Below are 26028 nucleotides of genomic sequence, written 5' to 3'. Positions count from 1 at the left end.
TCTTGTCCACCCAGTTTTGGGTTGGCTACGGGATTTCTTATCAGTTAGACTTCTGTTTTTTGACAGCTCAGACTTGTAAACCAAAAGGTATCTGAGACAGGTCTCAATCAATTTAGAAGTTGATTTTGCCAATGTTAAGGACAATACCTAGAAGAAAAAAACATGAAATCACAGAAGCAGTGTGTGGTCTGTGCCTTTCTCCAAAGATGACTTGGAGGCCTTCAGTATTTAAAGGAAAAAAGTGGGCTGGAGGGGAAAGCAGGAGGGTACGGTCATCTACATGCTGCAAGAGAAAAGGAGCAGGTAGGGAACAGTCAATTATGTACTCACCTCACACTTTACAAAAGATCAGGTGCACGTAGAGTAGCTACCTGTGGATATATTAAACCTTTTATCTGCAGCTATCTGCTTACGAACAAAAAGAAGGGCAGTCGCTTACATGACTCAGCTTGCGGCTTAATTTTTTCCTTTTTGCAAAGTGAATTGGGGTCCCATGTTTTTATTTTCCTTTCACAGACTATAGTTAGTTTGGCACTAACTATAGACAGCATCCCTCCCCCATTAACCCACTATGAGACAAGCTTGCCAGCCTTGCTGCCTGCTTTTTGGGAGATCTTGCCTACTATGTATGCCCCACAGGGTATATAAGTTTACCGAGTGTTTTGTTTTTTTCCCATTTATAGTGGTTCTCATATTTCCTGTGTTATACAGCATCAAGCAATTAGTAGGCAATGAAGTCTGTCAGATAAAGGCCAGCTGTAATAAAGAAAGCCTACTCTATCAAAGGTGATAATTTGCTGAATCACTTCTCTTATTCTTTTTTGTGTCTGTTTACCATAGGATTATGTAAACTTGGGCCCCCTGGGAGTGAAGCTTATGAGTGTGGAGAGCAAGAAAATGCCCATTCATTTTCAAGAGAAAGAAATTCCAGTCAAACCCTATGAAGATATCAGGAGCCCAGAAAGCCACATCACCTATAAGATGATGAAGTCTTTTCTCTAAGGCTGAAAGATGCAAAGGAAACACAACTTTTCCTTATAACTATTCTTTGGGAACTGAAGTATATTATCTGTTGCCCATTTTACTTACACTTTGGCTCATTTTTAAACCAGCAGTTATTGTTAAAGATCATAATTACATTTAAAATCAAAGTCCCAGGTATTCAGCTATTCATTTACTTGCATGGTATGAGTGACCACAATGGAAGCACACTTTGTATTTCTACATTGAAGTATTCAGAAGTATGACAGTGGGTTCAAGGTAGTCTCTGACATTCCTTTTCACACACACACACACACACACACACACACACAAAGCCACTGATTAATCTGCGATTCCAATATGAAATAGTTCCATTAGAAATATTTCTAAGAAAAACTTAGAGTTTGCATAGCATTGTCTACACATCTTTCCCTCTGAGGATGCTCAATGTGATGGACACCCAGTTTATAATTCAAGTAAATTCTTCTTAGTTTAACCCTGTGTATTAGTCTGTTCTCATGCTGCTAATCAAGACATACTCGAGACTGGGTGATTTATAAAGGAAAGAGGTTTAATTTACAGTTCCACATGGCTAGGGAGGCCTCACAATCATGGCAGAAGACAAATGAGGAGCAAAGTCACATTGTACATGTTGGCAGGCAAAAGAGAGCTTATGTGGGGGAACTCCCATTTGTAAAACCATCAGATCTTGTGAGACTTATTCACCACCTCAAGAACAGTATGGGAAAACTTGCCCTAATGATTCAATTACATCCCACCACGTCCCTCCCATGACATATGGGAATAATGGGAACTATAATTCAAGATGAGATTTGGGCAGGGACACAGCCAAACCATATCACCCTGTTTATAATGAATACAAAAAATGTTGGAAACAAACTTGAGAGAGTTAATTTGTTGTATAAAAATAGTCCACTGAGAGGGAGCATTCCCTCCCTCCAGGTATATCTAAACTACCATGTTCCTATCCAAAGCAAATACCACTTCTCTCATGCCTACCACAAGCCAAGGACACTGTGACTATCTGGATGTGACATCAGCATTCCATTTGGATCCTTGAGACCATATAATACTACCATGTGTCATGTTTCTGTAATCTTTAGTGCTACAAGGATTAATTAATTGTCAATGGGGGATGTTATTGGCATTTAAAGGAAGGACAATTGTGCAGCACTGTCTTGAGCCCACAGAATATTAGCACTGCTGCCCCCTCAATCTCAAATGCTGCTACCTCAACACTTCTCATTGTAGAAGTCAAAAACACTGGTCATGTTTCCTAATGCTCCCTATGTGGTAGTACCATCACCAAGTAAACACCTTTGAGCTTCTCCTGTACTTTATTTTTTATTTTTGGAGCCAAGAACTCTGTCACCCAGACTGGCATGCAGTGGCACTATCATAGCTCACAGCATCCTGAAACTCCTGGGCTCAAGCAATCCTCCTGCCTCAACTTCCCAAGTAGCTGGGACTGCAGGTCTGTATCACCAAGCCTCAGCCTCCCAAAGTGCTGAGATTACAGGCATGAGCCACAACCCAGCCTCTCCTGTACTTTAATCTCCACTGTGTTTAGTGCTTCCCTGGACCCTTCCCATTCTCTCCCAAAACGTTCAATCATAACCTCTAAAAAAAACAATAAGACAAATGCCATTGTTGAAGGTGTAAACACCCAAGGGGTACACCTTGCCTACTGCCTAGACAGAGCTGATTCATCAAGACAGGGAAATTGCAACAGAGAAAGAGTAATTCACACAGAGCTGGCTGTGCCTGAGACCAGAGTTTTATTATTACTCAAATCAGTTTCCCAGAGCATTCAAGGAGCAGAAAGGATGGCGGGTGGGTTGCGGGAAGCCAGTCAGTTGGGAGTGCTGATTGGTCAAAGATAAAATCATAGAGAGTCAAAGCTGTCCTCCTGCACCAAATCAGTTCCCAGATGGAGGGGCCACAAGATCAGATGAGCCAGTTTACTGATCTAGGTAGTGCCAGCTGACCTATCATTTGCAGGGTCTGCAAAATAGCTCAAGGAGCAATTTAGAGAGGATCAGAATCTTATAGCCTCCAGCTGCATGACTCCTAAACCATAATTTCTAATCTTGCGGCTAATGTTAGTCCTACAAAGGCAATCTACTCCCTAGGCAAGAAGGAGATCTGCTTTGGAAAAGGGCTATTATCATCTTTGTTTTAAACTATAAATTTCTCCCAAAGTTAGTTCAGCCTCCACCCAAGAATGAATAAGAACAGCTTGGAGGTTAGAAGCAAAATGGAGTCAATTAAATTAGAACTCTTTTGCTGTCTCAGGCATAATTTCACAAAGGCGAAGGTTTCAAAGATGTCTTTTCTTTTTGAGACAGGGTCTCACTGTCATCTAGGCTGGCATGCAGTAGCATGATCATGGCTCACTGCAGCCTTAGCCTCCCAGGTTCAAGGGATCCTCTCACCTCAGCCTCCCAAATAGCTGAGACCACAGGAGCACACCACCATGTCCAGCTAATTTTTTATTTTTTTGTAGAGATGAGGGGGGTCTTACCATGTGACATAGGCTGGTCTTAAACTCCTGAGCTCAAGTGATCTTCTTGGCTCAACTTCTCAAAGTGCTAGGATTACAGGTCTGAACCACCATGTTGAAGCCTGTTGAAGGTTTCTTTTACTCTCTGGTCTTGACCGACACCTGGGTAAATAGGAAAATTATGGCAGAAATAAATTAGTTCTTTGAGCCAATGAGAACAAAGACCCAATGTACCAGAATCTCTGGGACACAGTTACGACAGTGTTTAGAGGGAAATTTATAGCACTAACTGCCCAAAGGAGAAAGCAGGAAAGATCTAATATCAATACCCTAACATCACAATTAAAAGCACTAGAGAAGCAAGAGCAAATAAATTCAAAGGCTAGCAGAAGACAAGAACTAAGATCAAGCAGAACTGAAAAAGATAGAGAGACAAAACCCTTCAAAAACAACAAATCCAGGAGCTAGTTTTTTTTTTTTAAAGATTAACAAAATACATAGACCAATAGCCAGTCTAACAAAAAGGAAGAGAAGAATCAAATAGACATAGTAAAAAATGATAAAGGGGATATTACCACTGATCCTACAGAAATACAAAGAATACTATAAATACCTCTATGTAAATAAGCTAGAAAATCTAGAAGAAATTGATAAATTCGTGGACACGTACAGCCTCCCAAGACTAAACCAGGAAGAAGCTGAATCCCTGAATAGACCAATAACAAGTTCCAAAATTGAGGCAGTAATTAATAGCCTACCAGCCAAAAAAAGCCCAGGACCAGACGGATTCACAGCCGAATTCTAGCAGGCATACAAAGAGGAGCTGGTATCATTCCTTCCGAAACTATTCCTAACAATAGCAAAAGAAGGACTCCTCCCTAACTCATTTTCTGATGCCAGCATCATCCTGATACCAAAACCTGGCACAGACAGAACAAAAAAAGGAAATTTCAGGTTAACATCCCTGATAAACATCAATGCAAAAATCCTCACTAAAATACTGGCAAACCAAATCCAGCAGCACATCAAAAAGCTTTTTCACCACGATCAAGTCAGCTTCATCCCTGGGATGCAAGGCTGGTCCAACATATGCAAATCAATAAACATAATCCATCACTAAACAGAACCAATGACAAAAACCACATGATTATCTCAATAGATGCAGAAAAGCCCTTTGATAAAATTCAACACTCCTTCATGCTAAAAACTCTCAATAATCTAGGCATTAATGGAACGTATCTCAAAATAATAAGAGCTATTTATGAAAAACCACAGCCAGTATCATACTGAATGGGCCAAAGCTGGAAGCATTCTGTTTGAAAACCAGCACAAGACAAGGATGCCCTCTCTCGTCACTATCATCAGAGTGAACAGGCAACCTATAGAATGGGAGAAAACTTTTGCCATCTATCCATCTGATAAAGGGCTAACATCCACAGTCTACAAGGAACTTAAACAAATTTACAAGAAAAAAACAACCCCATCAAAAAGTGGGCAAAGGATATGAATGGATACTTCTCAAAAGAAGACATTTATGTGGCCAACAAACATATTTTAAAAAGCTCATCATCACTTGATCATTAGAGAAATGCAAATCAAAACCAAAATGAGATACCATCTCACACCAGTTAGAATAGCAATCATTAAAAAGTCAGGAAACAACAGATGCTGGAGAGGATGTGGAGAAATAGGAATGCTTTTACACTGTTGGTGGGAGTGTAAATTAGTTCAACCATTGTGGAAGACAGTGTAGCAATTCCTTAAGAACCAGAAATAGCATTTGACTATTAACCAGAAATATCTAGAACCAGAAACAGCATTTGACTCAGCAATCCCATCACTGGCTATATACCCAAAGGACTATAAATCATTCTATTACAAAGACACATGCACACGTATGTTTACTGCAGCACTATTCACAATAGCAAAGACTTGAAACAACCCAAAAGCCCATCAATGATAGATTGGATAAAGCATATGTGGCACATATACACCATGGAATACTATGCAGCCATTAAAAAGGGATGAGTCCATGTCCTTTGCAGGACATGTATGAAGCTGGAAACCATCATTCTCAGCAAACTAACACAGGAACAGAAAGCCAAACACCACATGTTCTCACTCTTCAGTGAGAGTTGATCAGTGAGAACACATGGACACAGGAAGGACAGCATCACACACTGGGTCCTGTCAGGGGGTGGGGCACTAGGGAAGGGATAGCATTAGGAAAAATACCTAATGTAGATGACAGGTTGATGGGTGCAGCAAACCAACATGGCACATGTATATCTATGTAACAAACCAGCATGTTCTGCACATGTACCCCAGAACTTAAAGTATAAAAAACAGAATATTATTATAAATATGTTAAAGCAAGGAAAAGATGAATAAGTAAAAATATGAAGAATTTCAACAGAGCATTAGACTATAAAGAACCCAATGGACATTGTAGAAGTAGAAATATACAAAATCAATAAGTAATAAATGGGTCTAATGGCAGGCTGTATATGGAAGAAACCAGGAATAGTGAAATTTGGGACAAGTCAATATCCAACAACCAAAAATACTCAAACACAATTCCAGAAAGAATAAAGAACAGAAAGAGCAGAACACCATGGGAATGAACATGTGGGATTAAGCAGTACAACGTACATAACTGTGGTTAGCGTACAAGGAAAAGGGGTTGTAGAGATAAAGAAGAAGGAATATTTGAACACATAATGGCTGAGTTTCTCAAAACCAGTTAAAAACAACATACAGATTCAAGTTCTAAAGAACTGGCACATGGAAACTAACAATAATGCTGTTAGCAATGGCCAGTCTGTATGGGTCTGCAGCAACCCCAATTCTTGCCTCCTCGGGAGAAAGAATTCCACCCAGGGGCATAAGGCAGAGGGAGAGACCAGGGCAAGTTGTAGAGCAGGAGTGAATATTAAAAAGTCTAGAGCAGGCTCTAGACTTTAGGTAAGAACAACGTATACTGCAATATTGGTTTGTTAATTGTGTGAAAAGTACCATACTAAAGACAAACATAGATACAAGACAAACTGGATGTGGCATATATGAGATCACTGTACTTGCCATCATTGTTTTTTGTAAATCTAAAACCTTGAAGACAATAGTCTGTTTATAAATAAATAAGTAGTCACAGACTCCAAAAAGATATTCCATGGGCCAGGTGCAGTGGCTTATGTCTGTAATCCCAGCACTTTGGGAAGCTGTAACCAGAGGACTGCTTGAGTCCAGGAGTTCAAGACCAGGCTGGGCAACATAGGGAGAACCCTTCTCTACATATAATAATTTTAAAAATTAGCACGAAGTGGTGGAGTGTGACTGTGATCCCAGCTTCTCAGGAGACTGAGGTGGGAGGGTCGCCTGAGCATGGGAGGGTGTGGCTACAATAAGCTATAAGTATACCACTGCACTCCAGTCCAGGTGATGAAGTAAAGCCCTATCTCAGAAAAAAAAGATATACTATGCAAACATCAACCAAAAAGAAGGTAGTGTGACTAAACTAATATAAGACAAAGTAGACTTTAAGGCAGAAAGTATTAAGATAAAAAGAAAATGAAGAAAAATATAATAGTGAATTAGCCAGTTCATCTGAATGACATAACAATACTAAATTTGTATGCACATAATAAACATGGTCTCAAAATATATAAAGTTTACCAAAGTAAAAAAAAGATACAGTAAATTGTATGTTATATATATTTCAGAATAAAAAAGAAAAAAGAGAAAAATACAGACTTGAAGATCTTACCACACTTCTCTCAAGAAGTGATAAATTAGACACAAATTAATGTTAACAACTGTATAATACACATTCCTTTCATGTGCACATGAAACATTTACAAAAATAGAACATATGCAAGTCATAAAGAAGTCACAACAAATACTCAAAAAACTGTAATCACATAGAATGTGTTCTGTGACAACTATGGAATTTTTTATTTTTTATTTTTTCGAGACAGAGTTTCACCCCGTCTCCCAGGCTGGAGTGCAGTGGCACAATCTCTGCTCACTGCAAACTCAGTCTCCCAGGTTCAAGTGATTCTCCTGTCTCAGCCTCCCCTGGGATTACAGGCACCTGCCACGACGCCCAGCTAATTTTTGTATTTTTATTAGAAACCGAGTTTCACCATGTTGGCCATGTTGGTCTCTCCTGACCTCAGGTGATTCGCCTGCCTCGGCCTCCCAAAGTGCTGGGATTACAGGTGTGAGCCACCATGCGCGGCCCACTGTGGAATTTAAAAGCAAAACAAAACAAAAAAAATCCAAATAATTAGAAGGTAAGCAGAACACTTTTTAATAATTCATGAGAAAACATTTTGAACAATAATAAAAATGTGACATGTCAAAACATTTTGGATCGAGCTAAAGTAGTGCTTAAATTAAGAGAAATATATAACTTTAAATTCGTGTATTTAAAAAGAAGAAAGGTTGAAAAATCTTAAGCTGTTACCTTAAAGATTGTGCACCTCGAAAATTTCAGGCAGGTCTCAGTTAAGTTAGAAAGTTTATTTTGATGAAATGGGCGGATCACGAGGTCAGGGGTTCGAGATCAGCCTGACCAACATGATGAAACCCCGTCTCTACTTTAAAATAGGAAAATTTACCGGGCATGGTGGCGTGCACCTGTAATCCCAGCTACTTGGGAGGCTGAGGCAGCAGAATTGCTTGAACCCGGAGGGCGGAGGTTGCAGTGAGCCAAGAGCACGCCATTGCACTCCAGCCTGGGCGACAGAGCGAGATTCCGCAACAAAAAAAAAAAAAGAAGAAGAAGAAGAAGAAGAAAAGAAAATTTATTTATTTATTTATTTTTGTTTTTGAGACAGAGTTTTGCTCTTGTTACCCAGGCTGGAGTGCAATGGCACGATCTCGGCTCACCGCAACCTCCGCCTCCCGGGTTCAGGCAATTCTCCTGCCTCAGCCTCCTGAGTAGCTGGGATTACAGGCACGCGCCACCATGCCCAGCTAATGTTTTGTAGTTTTTAGTAGAGACGGGGCTTCACCATGTTGACCAGGATGGTATCGGTCTCTTGACCTCGTGATCCACCCGCCTCGGCCTCCCAAAGTGCTGGGATTACAGGCTTGAGCCACCGCGCCCGGCAAGAAAATTTATTTTGAGCGCGGAGTTCACTAGGCTCCGACCGGAAGCCGCCACTCAGCGCCCCGCCTCCAGCCCGCCACGGCCGCACCGCACGTTTTGTATGGTACGGCGGCCGCCAGGCCTGCGTGCGGGAACGCCAAGCCGACACGCCTGGGGAAGGCGATCCTGGCAGGCGGCCTCGGGGGCGGCATCGAGATCTGCATCACCTTCCCCTCCCAATACGTGAAGACGCAGAGGCAGCTGGGCAAGCGCTCGCACCGGCCACGTTACCAGAGCATCAGGCCCTGCGCGTGGCCGACGGTCCGCAGCCTTGGCGTCCTGGGCCTGTACGGCGGCCTCAGCTCCCTGCTCTACTGCTCCATCTGCACGGCGGAATGTTCGAGTTCCTCAGCAACCACAGGCGAGATGACCAGGGACTGCTGAACAGCACGCGCGGAGCTGATGTGAGGCCTGGGCATCTGCGTGGCCGAGGCCGTGGTGATCGTGTGCCCCGTGGAAACCCTCAAGGTGAAGTTCATCCACGACCAGCCCTCCCCAAACACCAAGTACAGAGGATTCTTCCACGGGTTAGGGAGTTTTGGGGGAACAAGGGCTGTAGGAGACGTACCAGGGCCTCACGGCCGCCGCGCCGAAGCAGGACTCGAACCAGGCCATCCACTTCTTCGTTATAACCTTCCTGCGCAACTGGTACTGAAAGGACAACCCCAACAAGCTGATGGACCCGCTGATCACTGGGGTCTTCTGAGCTACCCAGGGCACAGCCAGCGTCTTTGGAAACACTCATCTGGAAGTGATTAAGACCTGAGTGCAGCTGGGCGCGGTGGCTCACGCCTGTAATCCCAGCGCTGTAGTTTGTTTAAGCTACTCAAGAGGCTGAGGCAGAAGATTGCTTGAGCCCAGGAGTTTGAGGTTACAGTAACCTATGATCATGCCACTGTATCCCAGGCTGGGTGACAGAGGGGTACCCTCTTTCTAACAAAGCAAAACTAGGCCAGGAGCAGTGGCTCACACCTGTAATCCCAACACTTGGAAGGTTGAGGTGGGAGGATTGCTTGAGCCTATGAGTTTAAGATCATCCTGGGAAACATAGTGAGATCCCCTCTCTAGAAAAAATAAAAATGAAAAAATTAGCCAGGGCTTGATGACACGTGCATGTGGTTCCAGCCACTTGGGAGGCTAAGATGAGAGGACTGCTTGAGCCCTGGAGGTTGAGGCTGCAGTGTACTGTGATCATGACATTGCACTCCAGCCTGGGTGACAGAGCAAGACTTTGTCTCAAAAAACCTAAGTAAAAATTTTAAAAAAAGGAAAATGTTGAAGAAACTAAACATTGACAAGAATACAGAGCACCTCGAACTTTCATATAATTGGTTACAGGAGTGTAACTTACAGTGAACACTGAAATATATTTTGCCAGTATTTATTAAACCTGGACATGTACATACACACACACACACACACACACACACACATATATATATATATATACACACCACATGATACAGCAATTCCACTTTGGGCTTTATATCCAACTGAAATGAATGCTTATGTTCACCAGAAGACATGTACAGGACCCTTGCAGCTGTAATGATAATAGCTAAAAACTGGAAACAGCCCCAACGACTATCAATAATAGAACACGTAAGTCAATTGTGTTATTCTCACTACTAAGCACTCAATTAAAAAAGTAAAATTGTGCTTAGTCACACTATGGAGTATCACACAGCATAAAGGAGAATAAACGACGGATACATGTAGCTATAATATATAAGTGAATCTTACACATGTCATATTGAAAGAAGGCAGACTTACAGTATGATTCCATCTAATAAAGCTCAAAAACAAGACAACCAATCTATGATGATAGAAGTCAAAACAGTGGTTATCTTTGTGGTGGGTAATGACTAGGGTGAGACATGAAGGGTTCTTATTGACCTGGGTGTGCTCACTTTGTAAACATTTATCAAGCAGGACTCCTTAGGTTTGTGTACTTGATGGGTGTATCTTACACTTCAAAATGGAGTGAAGTTGCCATTTTATTAAGAATGGTAAACTTGTTATAGATAAGATTTAACTCTATTTTTCTCAGGAAAAAAAAAAAAACTTTCCATTGGGACAAATCAAACAGCTTCTAGTAACCAACACAAACAGCCTATGTGGCAACTCACTGATTTCAGCAGGTAAACAGAAATTGACTTTTTCTCTCACACTTGGAAAGTTCAGACCATGAGATTAAAGCAAGCCAGTCATAACATGGAAAGAATCCCACCTAATTTGTTAGTTGCGGCAGTTTTTCCTACACAGTGCGAATTTGAGTCAGAAGAAAATATCAAGTGACTATAAGGAAAATGGCTATGCTTCCAAGACAAGGATGTCCTCTCTCACCACTCCTATTCAACGTAGTATTGGAAGTTCTGGCCAGGGCAATCAAGCAAGAGAAAGAAACTGTATTCAAATAGGAAGAGAGGAAGTCAAATTATCTCTGTTTGCAGATGACATGATTGTAAATTTAGAAAACCCCATCACCTCAGCCCCAAATCTCCTTAAGCTGATAAGCAACTTCAGCAAAGTCTCAGGGTATAAAATCAATGTGCAAAAATCACAAGCATTCCTATACACCAATAATAGCCGAATCATGAGTGAACTCCCATTCACAATTGCTAAAAAGAGAATAAAATACCTAGGAATACAACTTACAGAGGATGTGAAGGACCTCTTCAAGGAACACTACAAACTACTGCTCAAGGAAATGAGAAAAGACCAAACAAATGGAAAACATTTCATGCTCATATTCGAAAGAATCAATATCACGAAAATGGCCATACTGCCCAAAGTAATTTATAGATTTAATGCTATTCCCATCAAGCTACCATTGACTTTCTTCACAGAATTAGAAAAACTATCTTAAATTTCACATGGAACTGAAAAATAGCCCATATAGCCAAGACAAGCCTAAGCATAAAGAACAACGCTGGAGGCATCATGCTACCTGACTTCAAACTATACTACAAGGCTACAGTAACCAAAACAGCATTATACTGGTACCAAAACAGATACATAGAGCAATGCAAAGAAGAGAGGCCTCAGAAATAATGCCACACATCTACAATCATCTAATCTTTGACAAACCTGACAAAAACAAGCAATAGGGGAAGGATTCCCTATTTAATAAATGGTGTTGGGAAGACTGGCTAGACATATGCAGAAAACTGAAACTGGACTCCTTCCTTATACCTTATACAAAAATTTACTCAAGATGGAATAAAGACTTAAATGTAAGACCTAAAACCATACAAACCCTAGAAGAAAACCTAGGCAATACCATTCAGGACATAGGCATTGGCAAAGACATCATTACTAAAACATCAAGAGCAATGGCAACAAAAGCCAAAACTGACAAGTGGGATCTAATTAAAGAGCTTCTGCACAGCAAAAGAAACTGTCATCAGAGTGAACAGGAACCTACAGAATGGAAGAAAAATTTTGCAATCTACCTGTCTGACAAAAAGCTAATATTCACAATCAAAAAGGAACCTAAACAAATTTACCAGAAAAAAACAACCCTATCAAAAAGTGGGCAAAGGATCTGAACAGACACTTCTCAAAAGAAGACATTTATGCAGCCAAAAAGCATATGAAAAAAAGATCATCATCAGTTGGCCATTAGAGAAATGCAAATCAAAACCAAAATGAGATACCATCTCCTACCAGTTTCAATGGCAATCATTAAAAAGTCAGGAAACAACAGATGCTGGAGAGGATGTGGAGAAATAGGAATGCTTTTACACTGTTGGTGGGAGTGTAAATCAGTTCAACCATTTTGGAAGACAGTGTGGCAATTCCTCAAGGATCTAAAACCAGAAATACCATTTGACCCAGCAGTCCCATCACTGGCTGTATACCCAAAGGATTATAAATCATTCTACTATAAAGACACATGCACACGTATGTTTATTGCAGCACTATTCACAATAGCAAAGACTTGAAACAACCCAAAAGCCCCTCAATGATAGACTGGATAAAGAAAATGTGGCACATATACACCATGGAATACTATACAGCCATAGAAAGGATGAGTTCCTGTCCTTTGCAGGACATGGATGAAGCTGGAAACCATCATTCTCAGCAAACTAACACAGGAACAGAAAGCCAAATACTGCATGTTGTCACTCTTAAGTGGGAGTTGATCAGTGAGAACACATGGACACAGGAAAGGGAGCATCACACACCAGGGCCTGTCAGGGGCTGGGGGGCTAAGGGAGGGATAGCAAGGGGTAGGGGGCTAGGGGAGGGCTAGCAGGGGCTAGGGGAGTTGAGGAGAGAAAGCATTAGGATAAATACCTAATGTAGATGATGAGGTAATGGGTATAGCAAACCACCATGGCACATGTATACCTATGTAACAGACCTGCACATTCTGCACATGTATCCCAGAACTTAAAGTATAATAATAAAAATAAATAAAGTAGGAGCTAGTGCATGCTAATTTTAATCTTGGGGGGAAAAGCCAATTGGTTTATTAAGTGGTCTATTTCATAGTGTCAAATTCTAAAACTGAAAAAAAAAAAAAAAAGAAAGAAAATGCCTGTGATTCAATCAGGAGTAGGTAGGCCAAGGCAGACATCAGTGCAGCCTGACACAGCAGATTTGGAATGTAGACACACAATCCCATGCCCTATGTAATCACATTTATGTAGCCATTTAATGTAATCTGTTTGTGTGAGCTTATATCTGGCTTTAAGCCACTGTTGCCTGTGACAAATATAACTGCACTGCTGACTCTGTAGAAGAGGGGGAGAGAATAAAGCCATGTCCCAACTGCCTACGGTCCCTCAAGTGTTCCTGCAGCTACCCACCACCCACTCACCAGCTCCCTTCTGACGCCAGCTTGGGTTGGAACCTGACAAGTGGCATAGTTGGCAGGATTCTGAGGTAAGTGAGCCCCCGACCCCTGATGATCTTCGGTAAGCCATGTGGCTCCAACATGGGTTATGGTACCCTGTGGCAGCAGCGCTGCTAGAATGGACCCTGGTGGAAACAGGGGTGGGCAGTGGACAGGTGCCCTGTAAGCATGGAGAAGGTGCTGAAACACCTGGAAGCAGAGAGTACCAAGAAGGAGCACACCTTTGCTGGCAGAGTTGGATGGGCTTTTTTAACTGCACTGTGGGAAGTGCACACTCAGTCCCTGCAGGATGCAACACAAGTAAGGGACCTCCAGGTGCAAGCAGAGTACCTGGAGGCCCAGATACACAGCTTGGAATAAGAATTACAGGCTGCTGTTAGTGTGGGCTTGAGCCTACCATCCCGATCAGAGAACCCCACTCAGTCTGATACTGAGGAGGAAGAACCTCTGTTGTGGGCTTACCCAGTGATCCATCAGAAAATGGAGCATGAATAGCCATTGGGATCCCAGGGGTGGCAGGGCCCCCTACCATGATGGAGCACATGTCATACACTGACTATACCCCAATTAAGTTGCAGCAATTAGGTAAATGGTGTTGGTAGCATTTGGAGGAACCCCTACCCACCTGGATGCTTCACCTTTGGGATGAGGAAACTGACACTATCATCTCCTCTGCCTCCAAAATGGAAAAGTTGGACTCCGTTATGACCATCTCTCCATTTGTCATCGATTGCAGGTGAGCAGGCAGTTAGCACAGGGGCTATGTGACCACGCCCTAATTGAATGGCTGATGGCGGCCATATGAATGGTATGGAATGACTCCAGAGAAATATCAGAAACTGTGGGTAAATGGCAGTCGTATACAGATTTGGTACAAGTAATTTGGGAGATGGGTATATGGCAGGCTATGTTCAATCTGAGTACCTGAGGACCAGATGATTAATGCTTTACCTCCCACATGAGGGATCTTGTATTGGGCTCTGCCCCACTGAGTGCCTTTGCCTCTCTGGTCGCTCTCCTCACTATGTGGGGTGCCGCATTCATGAAGTGACTGCTGCCACAGCGGCCCTCGGGAAAGCAAAGGGCCATCAGTAGGACCAAGGAGTCTACACCATAAACAAGAGGAAGGTAACTTTTCTGCACGGGGTCACCTCATGGGACAAAAAGGGGCCCCAGTGGATGACCCACACGCAGATATGAATCAATTAGATTTTGGCTGGGGATGACTGAGAAAAAATTGATAGGTAACCCAATGAAATGCTGTTAACTTTGTGGAGGCAGCTGTCCCCAGAGCAGCAGTTCCAGAAAATGCCCAAGAGGTGACAGGACGATGCTGCTCAACCCAGTCCCACCTGGATGCTCCAGCTCAAGCACTACTTGCAGATGGGTGGAGGTAGAGAGTTTTTTGTGTTTGATTAGGGAACTGGCCAAGGTGCCTGGCTTAGGGGGGACACTGGAACGACCAGAGGCCATCTGTGGAATAGGCAATCCATGGGGCCCCCACCAACATACAGCGGGTGCTGATGCTGGTAGACACTGGTGCAAACTGTAGTCTTGTTTATGGGAACCTGGATAAATTTCCAGGCAAGGCTGCATACATAGATGGCTATGGAGGCCAGTCAGTGAAAGTAAAACCTGTATCTTTCCACCTTGGCACTGGCTGTTTGGCTCCCCACTTGTACGCTGTGTATGTTTCTCCCATAGCTGAATACATTTTGGGGGTGGATATTTTGCATGGCTTGGTTTTACAAACCATGGCCAGAGAATTCAGACTCTGAGTCTGTATGGTGAAGCCAGTACTCCGCAGATATATGCATCACTAGCTCCAGGTCCTCACACAACCCTGATGGATTACTTTCACCAGTCGATACCACTTGCCAGGTGGGCATACAGAGTTAACCGACACTATTAAGAAGTTAGAGGAGGTGCAGATAGTTCATGGCACCCATAGCCGCTACAGTTCTCCAGTATGGCAGGTCAAGAAGCCTGACGGAACTTGGCAGATGATGTTGAATTATCAAGAACTAAAGTAACACCCCTTTTACATGCAGCTGCACTGTCTATCATGGATTTGATGGATCACTTGATGATGAAACTGGGAGAGTATGTGGTGGACTTGGCCAATGCATTCTTCTCAGTTGACATTGTTTCAGAGAGCCAGGAACGGTTCGCCTCCACATGGGAAAGCCGACAATGGGACTTTCACAGTGTTGCCGCGGGGCTATGTGCATAGCCCCACCATATGTCATGCTCTCCTTGCCACGAATTTAGCCACCTGGAAATGTCCAAAGGGAGTCCACCTATTCCATTATATTGATGATATTATGTTAACCTCTGATTCTCTTGCGGATTTAGAAGTGGTGGCACCCCTCTCACAACATTTGGCAGCATCTGGTTGGGCCGTCAACAAATCCAGGGTCCAAGGGCCTAGATTGTCTGCCAAATTCTTGGGAGTTACCTGATTGTGTAAGACAAAGGCCATAGCAGAGGCCATCATTGATGAAGTTCAGTCATATCCCCAGCCCACAACGATGAGGCAGCTACAGACTTTTGTGGGCCTCTTGGGATGGCATTTGTGACCCATTTGGCTCAGATGGTAAAACCATTCTATCAGTTGACAAAAATGGGAACTACTTGGGATTGGAATGATGAGGCTGAGATGGCTTTTCTGGCAGCCAAGTGGGCCATACAGCAAGCACAGGCCCTATGAGTAATTGACCAGGGGCATCCATTTGAACTTGATGTGCATGTGACTATAAATGGTTTTGGCTTGGGCCAATGGCAGTACACAGAAGGCTTTAGACCACTGGCAGGCTTTTGGTCCCAACTCTGGAAGGGAGCTGAGCTCTGGTATTCATTGATAGAGAAGTAGTTAGTAGCTGCATATACCACCCTTTAGCCTTGTGAGAGTATGACAAGACAAGCTACAGTAGTCTTACCTGTAAATGACTTATCCATTTACAGGCAAGTGAGGTGGGTACATTCATGGATAATGACCCTCGGACCGGGACAACACAGACATCTACCTTAGCAAAGTGGGATTCCTATTCAGAACAGCAAAATACCCTAAATACAAGTTCCTTAGCAGCAGAATTACAAGAAACCTTGGGACCTGTAATTCTGATGCAAGATAAGGTCATGGGTCAGCCTGAGGCACCTTTAAGCTCTCAGCCACCACCATGTAAAGAGGGGCAGCCCCCCATTCCTGATGGAGCATGGTATCCAGATGGGTCCAGCCGGGGTGTTACTGCTGCCTGGACTGCTATTGCGGTCCAGCCTAGTACTGATACCATATGGTTTGATACTATATGGTTTGATACCAGGTGTGGACAAAATAGTTAATGAGCTGAACTCAGGGCAGGTTTCACTGGCTTACAGTTCTGCAGGCTGTACAGGAAGTGTGATGCCAGCATCTGCTCCTGGACAGAGCTGCAGGAAGCTTACACTTAAGGTGGAAGGTGAAGGGGGACGGGTGCATCACATGGCAAGAGAAGTAAGAGAAAGAAGGGAGATGGTCCAGCCTTTTTTAAACAACCAGATCTCATGTGGCCTGAGCAAGAACTCACTTATCACCAAGGGAATCGTGTTAAACGATTCATGAGGCATTCGCCCCCATGATCCAATCACCCTCCACCAGACCCCACATCCAACATTGGGGATTACATTTCAACATGAGATTTGGAGAGGACAAACATTCAAACCCTATCAATGTGCTTTCCTTCCATTAATATTGTTTCTTGTTTTTGGGATTTGCAGAATAACAGTATCTCTAAAACAAGTCTGCAGTTTTCTTAACAACCCAAATTCTTAACAGCTTACAATGGTAGGTTTGTTAATGACTACATTGCAAAGCAACTCTCAATAAAGTTGTACCACTGTGAACTTCCTATGGGTGTCACTCATTCAACAAAGCATTTATGGAACCAGTCAGGCACTGTGTGTAAGGTTTTAGGGATGCAAAATCAAACTGCTTCTTTCCTCAAATAGCTCATGGTCCACTAAGACAGGCTGAGCCATCATTGCTGCTTTCAGTCTTCAGCAATAACAAGGACGGAAGGAAGCAAGGAAAGTGGGAGACCAGGACAAGCTATTCTAGGTGTGGTGGGTGAGGCTACCACGTGTTTAACTCACATTGTTTTTAATACCTTTAGTAATAGGCTTGGAAAAAGCAATTTAAATCAAAATGAGTTTAGGAGGATTTTATGTAGGTTTCAGTTCTCAGAAAAACCAAGTATGTGAGTTTTGCATGTTGTTATTCAAGATTTTGAGGGCAGGAAGAAGGTGGTTGCAGCTTGAGCTTCAGGCTAGTAAATCGCTTACTTTTAGGCCCAGAAATTACATAGGTTTGAAGGAATTAAGGAGGTGTAAAGAGAGTATGGGAAAACACATTCTGTGGAGTCAGGCTGGCTGCCTTTGCATCTGGGGCAGTCAATTACACCTGGCGCCTCAACTGTACTTTATGAATCTAATTCCCATACTGTAGTATTATTTAAGGATTAGAAAGTGTCTAAGCGATACCCAGTAGACATGCAATATATGGCAGTTGAAAAAATGGGCATTTAACAGGAATCTCTAAAGATTCTCTGGAAGTAGCCAAAGATGCATAGTTGTCTTTGCAGTGCATTCATGCAGAGGCACACAGAGTCTGTATCCAATCCATCACATGGTGTGAGGTGCAAACCTGTCTTGACAGCCAGGCTCGACATACTTTAATTTTTAATTTGTATAGATATGTGATAGTTACATACATACGTACTACACGCAATCCAAGGGCTTGCTCCATCCTTTGCTGAGAGCAAATCAGTTGCCGCCTGGTGTTGCGGCATGGCCTTCATCCAGTAGGCTCCAAGGCCCGCCCTAGATCTGCTGATCTACTTCAGGCTGTAGGGACAAGTCGTAAACCCAGTTCCAAAATTCTTATGTGTAGCGGGAGGTGGGGTACTGGCATTTTTGTCTCCTCTCAAGCCCTGTCAGACACTAGAGCCATTCAGGGAACGGAAAGGCTAGGGTGGTTTTATGGCAACAAAGGTCTGTTTGTTAAAGGCCTGATTGGTCCTTGCTTGCTTTACTAGATGTCAATACAACAGTTCTCTGTATTTTCCTTGGAATAAACTGGCTTTTGTAACACACAAGGAAACGAGCCCTTGTTCAACTGAGGCTTTCTAAATATTAGTGACTTTAACTTGATTATTTCCATTTCCTATTCCTATGACTTTGTGAGGCTCCTGTTCCCAGAAAGCCCTTTTTTTTTTTGGTATCATGACTCTTTAGGTTGGTAATGTTTTAGGTCATTCTGTTCTTGTGATCTGAGTAAGTGCTAAAAGCCTTTAAGATACTTTTAAAGAATCTTTAAATAGAAATGTTTTCAGATTTCAGCAATCAAACTGTGTACTCTTGCCTGTACTGGTACATACACAGATGCTACTTGATAAACACAACGGCATTCTACACTCTATTGTACAGCAGAGTGCTTAAGAGTAGACCAACAACCAGACCATAGTAGTTCGGGGTGTCAACTCAAGGAGAGTTGACAAAGATTATATATTAAGTGACTTAATCTCTCAGATTTCCAGCATAACAAATGAATCTTAAAGTAATGGCAGATTCAGATATCCTTACAGATTCTTAGCATATGGCTTTGTCAGCATTTCCTTCCTCAAGTCCTGTGTCAACTTGCTGACCTCTTGGCTTCTTGGGTTACTGCCATCTTTTTGTATAGTCTCAGCTATAAAAACATGCTAGCCCTTGCAACATTTCCCTCCTAAGAAGAATGAAAATTAACCATGTGGGAGTCCCCTCTCTCTGACTACTCTAAATGAGGCCAGTGAGGCACTTTTACCTCAAAGTCCTCAAACACCAAATCAGAGGGATGGTACCTAACCACCCTTGAGCTTCTAGCACAAGTGTGTAATTAACCTTAGAGTTTTGATGTTGTTACGTCTCATTTTTACATAAGTCATTTTTCTCCTAGCCACTTAAAAAGTATCTTTTGTGACTTTTATGCTATTAATTAGAAATGTCAACGTGAGCTACAGCTGGACTTAAATCTGGTGAGAAGGTGCGTATTTTCAACATGTCTTGTAACATTTACTCAGCACTAGCAGCTTGGGTTTGCTTAGTTTTCATTTTTTAAGCTTTTGATATTTTTTGTATTTGTTTTCAATGACACATTTCAATTCTAAAATATTATTTATAAACATTTCTCAGATCTCAGCTTACAGTATGTGTCATGGGTTTTGAAGTCACAGATCATAAAAAGATTCACGAAATTAACAATTCTTCTAATAAAAATTGTATGACTGTGGCAATGGTTGCTATTTATTCACTTGGGGTGGCTGGCAAAATATTTAAGATACATTAGGAAAAGTTATAGTCTCAAACCTTTTGGAAGGCCGAAAGGTTTCACAGGGGCAGCCTGAAGGTGGCCAGCCAGTCCATTAAGTTAGGGAGATGATAGGGATGAAAAGAGGCTTTTCCCAGCTTAAGTCTGTTTACCCCACATCCCTTTGTCTCCACTCTTGTTTATTCATGTTAATTTTGTGCTGGGTGGCCCTCTCCAGGGAGGGTCAAAGGGGAATTATCTGTTAATAGTATTTACTCTGGGCCCCAGAACATAAAGTTTTATCATTCATATAACCACTCTTTTAATCATCCACAAGTGTGTTGACTTAGAAACTGTTATGAATAAATGTGTGGATAGACAGGGAGTCTTGGTTGATTGGTTGCATTTTGCCCTCTGAAAGCAGCCAACAGCCAGCCCTCCCTGGCCCACCTGTATCACAGTCATAGAGTGAAGAGTGCATTCATTCATCCATCTCATGCGTCGTTGAGTCACGGTCTGCCGGCCAGACTTCCACAGGTGGTGACCAATGTCTCATTTAAATATATTCTCCCTATTAGCAATAGTACAAAATAAAAGTGAAAAAAATAAAATGATTCTCCCCCTTCTTCCATAATCATTCATTTAGCTGTTTTAGGTGGTACATGGTCATCCAAATTGAAGACTTTTTTTAGTCTTTAGGCTTTTTTAAAATAGCCATATAGGAAAGTTCTGGCCAATGGAATGTGAACAGAAGTGCAAGAAGTGTGCACAATTTCTGAGTCATCTTTTCTCTCATCCCCATGCACCTGAATCCTGTCTCAAAGTACATCAGAAAGTATTCTGCTTAGAAAGTATCTGTGAGCATTCTAAACTAATGCCCTAAGTATACTTATGTGTGGGGTTGGCTGTTTTCAAAAAAGTGTTCTGTCACACCAAACTACAGTATTACTGAAGGTGCCCAGGCCCAAGAACTTTTGCTTGTGTAAGGACATGTAGAGTCAGGGGTTCAAAGTTCTGCTTTGAAAACCACTCATGGGCTCTCCACAGCACTGGGCTTTGGTTAGCTACGCAAAAAGACAGAATTGGCAATGCCAACAATTTAGTAATACAAACAATAGCAAACACATGTGCTTATTACATGCACTTTACATCACTCTCTCCACTGTTTTTTTTCTCACAACACTCATTATCATTTGTCATAAAATATTTGCTAACTGCCCACTCTCACAAGAAAATAAGCTCAATGAAAGCAGAACCTATGTTCTATTGATTCCTGCACCTAGAACTACTGGCACATTGAAGGCACTCAGTGTGTTGAATGGATGAGCGAAGAAGCCAATCTGCTTTCTAAAGTCTTCCTTGGCTAGTCTTTTGCTTAGTGTCTCTTTTAGTTCATACCTAAGTGGAAGTATGAGAACATACCTGGTTGTAGGCCTTGAATATTTGATAAGCAGTAAGCCATCCAGACACACTGAAGGATTCCAGCAGTTAAAGCACAGGATTTGAGGGGATGGGATGGAGCCAGCTGGAAACATGAACACCCACTATATGATGGATCACTCCTGCCCTTCTCAAGAAGCTACATTTGGGCAGAAAATTATCAAGAATGGGAACTTTGTGAACTATATATGCTAAGTTTTGCAATCAATAAACTGCCTGATAAATTAAACTAAAATGTCTGGTAGGCTCTGTAATTTCCCTGTAACACAGGACAAGGGGCCCAGGAAGTCCTGCTTACTTCCCAACTCTCCTATAAGAAATAAACTAATGGAAAGCACTCTTATCTATTGGGTGACTGATAAAGAATATTGTTCGCCTAAGCCCACTGGACTGGTATTCCTCCTGTCTGCACCAAAGACCAGCCTTCCCCCCCCAAAAAAGCTCATCTTTTTCCCTTGGGTTGGGCTGAGTATCAGCAGAGTCAGCTATCAGGTAGTGTAGACTGGGCTGTAATCTGGGATGATAGCAATAAAAATCTGCACTGAATGTCTATTTGTGACCTGTGAGACCAAGGCTGTTTTGTGCTGTGGGTTTGGTCTCAAGGGGTGATACATTCCATTAATCTGACCTCCTGTCCTTACGTATAAATTCCTGTTTTTAAATTTATGTCTCAATTCAGGTTCCCAAGTCAAATTCCCATCCCCAGATTATTTCCCTGGGTAGAATGTCTAAAAAGGGAGTTATTGGATTAGGGGTATGGACTCTGGAGATTCTATGGCCAGTTTTCATCCAAAACAGCTGTACCGGTATATACTCATTTTAGCTTTAGATAAGCAATCAAACTTTGTGTACTCTTGACCATACTGGTACATACACATATACTACCTGATAAACACAACAACATTCTACAGCAGAGTGCCTAAGAGTAGACCAACAACCAGACCATAGTAGCTCTGGATGTCAACTCAATTGGAGTTGATAAAGATTATATTAAGTGACTGAATCTCTCTGAGCCTCAGTTTCCTAATCTATGAAATAGGTATGACAAAAGTGCTTCTTTCATAGGCTCAATTAAATGAATGATTATATATAAAAGCTCTAAGAACAGCCTTATACTTACAAAGCAGTTTCTCTTTTTTTTTTTTGAAACAGGGTCTCACTCTGTCACCCAGGCTAGAGTGCAATGGTGCGAACTTGGCTCACTGTTCAAGTGATTCTCCCACTTCAGTCTCCCAAGTAGCTGGGACTATAGGCATACACCATCACACCTGGCTAATTTTTATATTTGTGGTACAGACAGGGTTTCAACATATTGCCCAGTCTGGTCTTGAACTCCTGGGCTCAAGTGATTGTGCACCTAATCCTCCCAACTGAGCCACTGTGCCCAGTTCCTTTTCTGATTTCTGATTCCAACATATAACATGGGTAAAACATGGATAATACTTATTGAACACAGCCCAAAAGTTGTTTAAACAATAAAATGGAAGTGGGTATGAAGCACGTCACATACTGAAAAACAATTAAAAAAAAAATAAGGCAACATGAAAGAAATAAGCCACAGGTCTTAAATATAAAAACACCTCTTCAAACACAAGAGACCAAAATTTGTAATGTTAAGAAGGGTAACTTATAAACGTACAACTTACCAGTTTACATGAAAATGGTTTAATAAAAGTGTAACTTAAAAAGCTGGTAAAATTTATTGGCTAAGAGCACATTTTGTTTTCCAACCACAGCATATATTATGCAGACACTTATCAGTGCAAAGCTTTTAATTCTTTATCATGTACTCTGAATCCTACAGACTATTAAATAGGTAACATGATACAATCAAAGGTTTCTTTGGCACACATAATTATATGTACCGATATATTAAACTCAACTGCATATTACCCTTTAAACTTACCTGACTAAAGGCATCTGATCAAAAGATAAAAAGTGAACAATTTTAATAAGTAGTTGTGTTTATCAATAAGAGTCCACAAGGTAACAAAAAGTGTAGATATCTTTTTGAAAATTTATACAAAACAAACCTTCCATGTTACTAAATCAACAAATACAATCACCTGGGTATACTTTTATTAGGGAAAAATGATGATACTGATTATTAAAAAGAGAACAGGAAAATGAAAATGCACCTCAGACCAGAATACCATAACAAAAGTTTTGTGGAAGCTGCATTTTATTTGAAAATCCACCCATTTTGCTAACATACATTTTAATATTGTAAACAAAAATAGAATCTGCAGAGACAATGCAACAAGAATGCTTAAACTCATGTACAGAATTGCTTTCCTACAATGAACTGTCCTTCTTAAGGCCCCTCTCAACCCAAATGTTAAGATGTATTTACACAAAGCACCGATCAACAGTGCAGTTTAATTCGCTTACTAAACTCTTGGCTAGACATTAATGATACTATTTCCCCTTATTTAAAAGGTACATGATTATAACATGGCACAAGCCAAATAAAAAGTTCAAGGACTTTGCCCCCCTTCCCTCCCCCTTGTAACACCTTCTAGAGTTTTTGTGAAAAGAAGGAAAGTCTTGAAGTGAAAGCAATTCCTCACATTCATTTTGGAAAGGCCCTAATGTCAAATGGAAAATAATGACATGCCAAGCACAAAGCAGTAAAGATCCTTCCCAATGCACTAATGCTGAATTTAAAATGTAGTGCTTTTCCTAGTCAGTGAACTGTTCCCTGGCAAAATCCTAGGCACAGAATTGACTATAAGGATTAATGCATTTATAATGCTTCCCTAAATCCCATAGAGACAGAATTCTCAAGAGATTCAGACCTATGGACTTGCCTTAAAATATTTAGTGCTCTGTATGTCAGCTGAGAAAAGCATTCTGAATCAGATTCATTCTTGTGGATAAAAATCAAACATACTGTGCACATCCATACTCATTTTCGTAAGGAGGTTTGATACAATATTAATGTTACGTAAAATTGATAATCATAAATAAATACAAATACTTAAGGAATGTCTACTGCAAACTGAATATAATTTTTTTTTTTTTAAAAAAAGAAAAGTTAATTTCAGTTACTATTGCTGTATATTTGTGAGGACTGGAGAAAAGAAAGATAATGCATAATTAAGAATTTTAATTTTGATCCCCCCAAAAGAGTCCTGTTGAAATACAGTAAAGGACACAGTTCTTCTCTCCAGGCAGCTTTTCCAAATACAAATTTCACACTTTCCAAATAAGGACTTTTCTTGATAGGTTACTGATTATGGGTATTAACAGGAGTTGAAAGAACTGAAGGGTTAGTTACCAAAAAGACAGATCTTAGTCTTAAATCATAGCAATTCTTGGCTTTATAAACTGTATTGATACGTTCTCCTATAAACTAGTCCCAATTTCCTTCATGGGCCTTCACTGAGTTACTTGTAGCATTCTAATGGAAGAAAAGAGTTTGAGAGACAGCAGTTTGGATTTTGCTGGAAGAAAGGATTTTGCTGCTTGAGCACTTGTCTTTTTGGAGTAATTCCATTCTCTTCCATCAAGTTACATAAACTGTATCTGAAAAAAACAAAAAAAACAAAAAACAAAAAAAAAAAACAGGGGAATACATTAATTGATTGTATTGTAGGATGTCTTCTCAGAAATAAAAATGCTTTGTGGTCTTTACCATTTAACTGGCCCAGAAGTGTTTACAACATGCTTATGACAAACCCTGTTTATAAAACAAAGTCAGTATTATTATCAACTTATGTGCCAGAGAGCTCAACATTTGATGCATATAGCGAATTCCAAATGTTTTTTGTTGTGGTGGTGGTTTTTGAGACAGAGTCTTGCTCTGTTGTCTAGGCTGGATTGCAGTGGCTTGATCAAAGCTCACTGGCTGGGCATGGCAGCTCATGCCTGTAATCCCAGCACTCTAGGAGGCTGAGGCGAGCAGATCACTTGAGGCCAGGAATTCGAGACTGGCCTGGCCAACATGGTGAAACCCTGTCTCTACCAAAAATACAGAAATGAGCCAGGTGTGGTGGTGGGTGCCTGTAATCCCAGCTACTTGGGAAACTGAGGCAGGAGAATCACTTGAACTTGGGAGGTGGAGGTTGCAGTGAGCTGAGATTGTGCCACCACTACACCTGGCTAATTTATTTGTGGGGAGGAGAGGTGGAGAGTAGAGACTGGGGTCTCACCATACTGCCCAGGCTGGCCTTGTACTACTAGCTCTAAGTGATCCTCCTGCATCAGCCTCTCACAGTGCTGGGATTACAGGCATGAGTAACCATGTCCAGGCCAAATAATTACTAAAAATTGAGGAGCAGCATGTGGAGGAGGAGGAGAAGAAAGATCAATGACCTATATATTCATGATGAGTTCAGAAAATTCTCTCCATAAGCACAAATACCACATGCTAAATCTCATTTGGGAAAGCAAAATTTGAATATTATTTCCAAATGAAATATAATTAAAGGTAATAAAGGGAACAATAATATTATACTAAGTCATTTTTATTAACATAAAAAAAATCCGAAAGAGCCATAAAAAATACTTTTCAATAGGGTACCACTGTTCAAAGATATTTCACCCACGATTTCCCTTAAACTGCCCAGCCAAAGATCTATTACTGAAGTAGATATGCTAATATCTTGCCAAATCAGAAGACTATAAAATCCCAAAGATCTAGAAGGTATATCTAAACTGGAGGCTAGAGCCCCAAGAAGAACAAATTACACTGTGTTCCAGCAAACAGAGGCAGTGTGGATCATGTGCAGAAGGGCTTAAGT

The 26028-nt window shown here is 41.5% G+C and overlaps 2 protein-coding genes and 1 pseudogene across 30 annotated transcripts in view; 2 read left to right on the top strand and 1 right to left on the bottom strand.

Moving 5' to 3' along the window:
- CCDC83 (coiled-coil domain containing 83) overlaps nucleotides 1-1542 on the top strand; it is a 56780-nt gene extending 55238 nt beyond the window's left edge. Inside the window, exon 10 of the mRNA XM_017510669.2 lies at nucleotides 841-1542. Within this exon, the coding sequence (XP_017366158.1) occupies nucleotides 841-1002 (162 nt within the window). The 3' untranslated portion in view covers nucleotides 1003-1542. The remainder of the gene's footprint in view (nucleotides 1-840) is intronic.
- A 2075-nt stretch (nucleotides 1543-3617) lies between these two features.
- LOC108290720 lies at nucleotides 3618-24163 on the top strand (annotated as a pseudogene).
- PICALM (phosphatidylinositol binding clathrin assembly protein) overlaps nucleotides 23041-26028 on the bottom strand; it is a 107285-nt gene continuing 104297 nt past the window's right edge. For 23 of the 29 annotated variants that reach the window (XM_037732131.1, XM_037732120.1, XM_037732128.1 and 20 more), the window contains one exon: nucleotides 23041-24811. In XM_037732131.1, the coding sequence (XP_037588059.1) occupies nucleotides 24673-24811 (139 nt within the window). In that variant the 3' untranslated portion in view covers nucleotides 23041-24672. The remainder of the gene's footprint in view (nucleotides 24812-26028) is intronic. The other 6 variants (XM_037732137.1, XM_017510657.2, XM_017510655.2 and 3 more) reach the window with 3 other exon arrangements.

The sequence above is a fragment of the Cebus imitator genome, unplaced genomic scaffold (genome assembly GCF_001604975.1).
Source record: "Cebus imitator isolate Cc_AM_T3 unplaced genomic scaffold, Cebus_imitator-1.0 Scaffold442, whole genome shotgun sequence".
NCBI classification, from domain to species: Eukaryota; Metazoa; Chordata; class Mammalia; order Primates; family Cebidae; genus Cebus; species Cebus imitator.
Note: the sequence above shows the minus strand (reverse complement) of the source record. Positions and strands in the feature narration are given on the sequence as shown.